This window comes from Momordica charantia, assembly GCF_013281855.1.
Source record: "Momordica charantia cultivar OHB3-1 chromosome 9 unlocalized genomic scaffold, Mcharantia_2.0 BLBB01000009.1, whole genome shotgun sequence".
Classification (NCBI taxonomy): Eukaryota; Viridiplantae; Streptophyta; class Magnoliopsida; order Cucurbitales; family Cucurbitaceae; genus Momordica; species Momordica charantia.
This window is the reverse complement of record NW_028275167.1, coordinates 18218882-18224189: the sequence shown is the minus strand read 5'-3', so window position 1 is coordinate 18224189 and position 5308 is coordinate 18218882. Positions and strand designations below refer to the sequence as shown.

General features: G+C 32.0%; 1 protein-coding gene across 1 annotated transcript; it reads right to left on the bottom strand.

Moving 5' to 3' along the window:
- Nucleotides 1-2647: 2647 nt before the first annotated feature.
- LOC148209121 (uncharacterized) lies at nucleotides 2648-3505 on the bottom strand. The gene is made up of 3 exons (XM_088117419.1): nucleotides 3094-3505; nucleotides 2810-2944; nucleotides 2648-2655 (listed from the first exon to the last, which is right to left on the bottom strand). Exons 1-3 carry the CDS (start codon nucleotides 3503-3505, stop codon nucleotides 2648-2650), a joined length of 555 nt encoding a protein of 184 aa, XP_087973545.1.
- Nucleotides 3506-5308: the final 1803 nt, after the last annotated feature.

The window sequence follows — 5308 nt, the reverse complement described above, 5'->3', positions numbered from 1 at the left end:
TCACTGATGGCAATGTTACATATTTTGATGTTGAAATTGTCGTTTCTTTCTCAATTCGACTTTCATGTGAAAGAAGTAGTGTAGTAACTTCTTGAATATACACAATTCTTGTCTTGACAGTGATTACGGATATAGTAGATTCATATTCGGACCCTAGTCCCGAAAGAATATGTAGAATGTGATCCTCATTTGATATTGGTCGTCCTGCCGCCTTTAAAGAATTAATTAAATTCTTGATTTGCCTCATATATTCTTTTATGCAAGAATTTCCTTCTCTTATGTTTTGTAGCTTTGTCTTTAGTTCCATCACTTTTGCAAGATTTCGACTAGTAAACATTTGATGAAGACTCTGCCATATTTCTTTTGATGTTGTGCAGTGAAGCAAATCGGCAAGAATTTCTTCAGTCATGGCACCAAGAATCCATGAAATGATGAGTCCATCTTGTCTCTTCCAGAGTGTATAAGCAGTGTTTACTGACCTTGTTTCTTCAGTATTTCCTGTGTTTCTGATGAGCTGTGGTGGGATTTCACAATCCTCATCAATGAATGCTTCAAGCCCATTTTCTTCTCTTGCAGCCAATATTTGGAATTTCCACAACAAGAAGTTATCATCACTCAGCTTCACCGTCGTAATCTTGCTGCCTGGGTTCACTACTTGAATGCCTTGTGTTGCAGTAATTTCAGAATTTGCCTTCATGGAATCTGTCATTCTATCTTCTACAATTTGTCGTTAGACATTACAGTGCTCTGATACCATTTCAAAATATCAAGATTTGGAATGAATTCTGCTTGTATTATCTTGAATTCATCTTAATTTACAATATAAGCCATGGGTTATTTATAGGAAAATGTATTTGTACTAGGTCCATTAACAAAATTAGAAATTAGGCCCATATGTTAACTGAAACCCAATATAAGCCATGGGATTAGAAAACAGTCTAGCAAATTTTGTTTTGTTATAGTTTATTAAGTTTGGGTTTGTTAAGTCGTCTGGATTTATTAAATTTAGATTTGTTAAGTCTGTATTTGGTTTGTGCACGAAATAAGTTTATTAAGTATGAGTTTCTTAAGTTGTGTTTGGTTGATCTTAAATTTATGTTATGTATTTTGTTAAACTCACTTTATTAAATTTGTGTTTGGTTAGTTGAGTTTTAATTTTCTTTAAAAAATATATATAATTGATAAACTAATTATTTAATTTAAATTATTTTACAAAAGTCAATTTTCTTACGAAATTATGAGATACTATTTTAAGGATATATAAAACATTTTTAATATATTTGTCCTTCCAATTTTTTTCCAATGATCAATTTTTAAAATAAATATTCAATTATCTTTGAAAATAATTTTCAAGTATTTATCAAAGTCTAAACAAGAGTATATAAATTCATTCAACATTAATTTTACCGTAGAGAAAATATTATCAATAATTTATTTAATTTTTCACTATTTACTATCTTAAGTAAATTTGATTACTTAATTATTCTAAAAAAAAATTGATTACTTAATAACCATCCACATTTCTATTAAATTTCACTTATTTTTATTTAACAATTACATTTTTATTACAAAGTAAAAACCTTTTAAATAATACTTGCTTAAAATCTATTAACTTCATATAAAATTAAAATAAATAATTATACAAAATTATAACGTCTTTTACAAAAGTAAATAAAATGGTAGAAACAAAATGAACAACTATATAAGCCAAAGCGAGCATATCTCAGCGGTAATTGGCATATACCTCCAACCACAAGGAGAAAAAATTGTCGATATATGAATTAATTATTTATTACATGTAATTTTAATTAAATTGATTTACTTATTTATAATTAAAATTATAATTAATTAAGTTCTTCCTTTATTTAATATATTTAATTAAAAAAATTAATGCATTTTAAAAGAGAGAATAAAGACAAAATATACACCGTAGCAATTTGGGGGTGTAGGGATAAAATACCGTAGAAACCTGGGGAGTGAAATAGTATTAATAGTATTTACCGCGGGGTTTATAAAACTGTGAAACAAATGCGGGTTTGTCTTAACAAAACCTACTCCCCGTTTTGGAAACAGGAAACCAAACACTCCTTTAATGTATTGGTCGATAAAACCATCAAGCAATATCACTGCAGACAAATTTTTAAAATCATTTTTTTTATGTATTAGTCTAGTATTTTAAAACCGTCGGCCAATATCAGTTTTCCTCGACATTTTTTATAAACCATCGGAAAATTTTTTTAAATCCTTTTTCTTAAGTATAAATTGGCTGACGGTTTTAAAATTGTCGGGCAATATCAATTTCGCCTGACGGTTCTTATAAACCGTCGGGTAAAATCATTTTTTAAGTATGTAGTCGCCAACAGTTTTTTAAAACCATCGCACAATATCAATTTTCCTAGAAAATTTTTATAAATCGTCGGAAAAAATTTTCAAAATCCTTTTTTTAAGTATGAATTTGCCGAGCCATATCAATTTTGTCCGATTTATAAACCGTCGGAAATATTTTTAAAATCTTTTTTTAAGTATGTATTGGCCGATGATTGTTTAAAACTATCGAGTTATATCAATTTTGCCCTACGGTTTTTATAAACCGTCGGGAAATACAAAAATTCTTGTAGTGTTCTTTGCCGTGAACAATAGTAGCGCATCAACTACCTATTCCATTTAACACATTGACAATGAGCTCATTACCATATTCACAATGGCGAACTTAGTAATTTTTAGAGAGTCAAAACTTCTTTATATACAATATTATTTGTCAAATTTTCCTTTCATCTCACCAACACCTTTGTTGTTGCCATAGAGATACCTCTTGATAGTGCCACATATAGTTGGCCATGCGAAAAAATGTTTTGAGGAAGATGAACTCTGACGTTCAGTATTGTCTGTCTTTGAGCCTTATTAATAGTCATGGCAAAGCATAGTCGTATCGTCATTTGCAGGACTCATAGGTATGCGTAGAAGGAAAACTTGTTTTGCCAGCATTTTGTCCAGCGATGATTTATGCATAAATGATGTTTTTGCGAAATTCATGACAAACCATTCGTGTTCCATTTTATAAACCGTTAGTTGGGTCTAAGTTTCAACATCAACTTGTGCAGAGGAATACCATTAGGCAGTCATGGGTTGAGGAATTCTTCTTGATGGTAATTATGTGTGTCGTTAATTGCCTCATCAAAACTTGTGAATTCAACATTTTTCCAGGAAATAGTTGAATCAATTTCTCATTAATCTGATCAACATACTCATTTGTAGTTGATAGAATTGCTCGATTTGTCATGTATTGTGATGAAGTTGCATTTTGTTCAAGATCGGGATAAACAACATTGAGTAACTTCATAACTGCACTTTCATTATTTTCACCTGTAATTGTAATATTGTTTGGGAGGCAAATATAGTCATCCTCTACTGATAGTTCAGTTCCATTCCCAATCTTTAATAAATATTCTGCAAATTGATTGTCACTTTGGACTCTTGTGTTTTTCGTCAATTGCAAATTTTCCATTTGCTTCCAAAGATATACTTTACCAAATTTTCATTAATCTTCTATTGTCTCGTTGCTCGTGGGACAACTGGTAACACTTGTCGAAACTCTCCTCTAAATACAATAACCTTTAGTTGCCAATGCTGATCCGGGAACATCAACTGTTGCCATCATTAGTAATGAGAATTTTGAGAAAGACAACAAGACGGTCCGTGGGCATCTTCTCAACCATATGAAGGATTATCTCTTTGATCTGTTTGTAGTCCAAAAATCTGCAAATATTATTTGGGATAGTTTAGAATCTAGATATGGTAGGGATGATGTAGGCAGGAAAACGTACGTCGTCGATAAATTATTTCAATTCCAGATGACGAATGAAAAACCAATAATGGATAAAGTTCATGAGTATGAAAACCTGGTGGCAAATGTGCTCTTAGAAGGCATGAAAATTTGTGAGGTTTTTCAGGCGAATATGTTGCTTGAGAAATTCCCTCCCTCATTGAGTGATTATCGAAACCACCTGAAACACAAGAAAAAAGAGTTGACCTTGCAGGAACTGATCAGTCACATGCGTACAGAGGAAGCCAAAAGACAAAAAGATAAGCTCTCTTCCCAATTTTTAAATACTGTTAAAGCTAACTTAGTTGAATCTTCTAGTGCTTAGAAAGATAGGTTCAAAAACAAAGGGAAATAGGATTTTAATGATACAGTTCAAAATAAGAAGGGATTCAAACTCAATAATGCTAGACGGAAAATTGAGAAAGCTAAACTGGTTTGTTATGTCTGTAGAAAACCAGGACACAAATCCTATCAATGCACCAAGAGAAAAGACAAACAACCTACTCCACAAGCGAATCTCGCAGAGACAGATGATATCATTGCCACCGTGGTCGTGGAGGCAAATCTGGTAGAGAACAAGTTTGACTGGATCCCAGATACCGGAGCATCTAGACACTTCTGCTCGAACTGTGAGCTCTTCCATGACTTCCAGGACTCAACCGATGGCGAATATGTCTTTATGGATAACTCTACTACAGTTGGAGTACTTGGAAAAGGGAAGATACTCTTAAAACTCACTTATGACAAAACTTTATCTTTAAGTAATGTATTGTATGTTCCTTCCCTACGTAAGAATATGGTGTCTGGAGGTTTGCTGAATTGAGCTAAACTTAGGATTGTGTTTGAGGCCGACAAGGTTATCATCACCAAAAATGGTGACTTTGTTGGTAAGGGATATTTAAGAGATGATTTGTTTGTCCTTAACACTGCTTCTATTAATGAAATTGATTTACATTGTGCTTATATGGTTGAGTCTATTGATGTGTGGCATAGTAGCCTAGAACACGTGAATATTGCATCAATTAAAAGGCTTAAAGCTCTAAATCTAATTAATACTTATGAATTGCATGAAACCCAAAAATGCCATGTATGCGTAGAGGCGAAGTTTCACAAAAATCCTTTTAAACCTGTCACAACTAGAAGTACTGAGCTACTTGAATTAATTCATTCTGACTTAGATGATTTAAAAAACACTACTACTAGAGGTGGAAAACATTATTATATTTCCTTTGTTGATGATTTTTCTAGATATACGAAAATTTATCTACTAAAATCTAAAGATGAAGCTAGTAGCATGTTTTTGAAATTCAAAGATGAAGTATAGAACCAATTGGATAGAAAGATAAAAAGACTAAGATCTAATAGGGGAGGCGAATATAGTGATAATTTCCTCAAAGAATTCTGTGAAATGAATGGTGTCATACATGAAGTCAATTATCCTTATTCACCACAAGAAAATGGAATAGCTGAACGTAAAAATAAAAC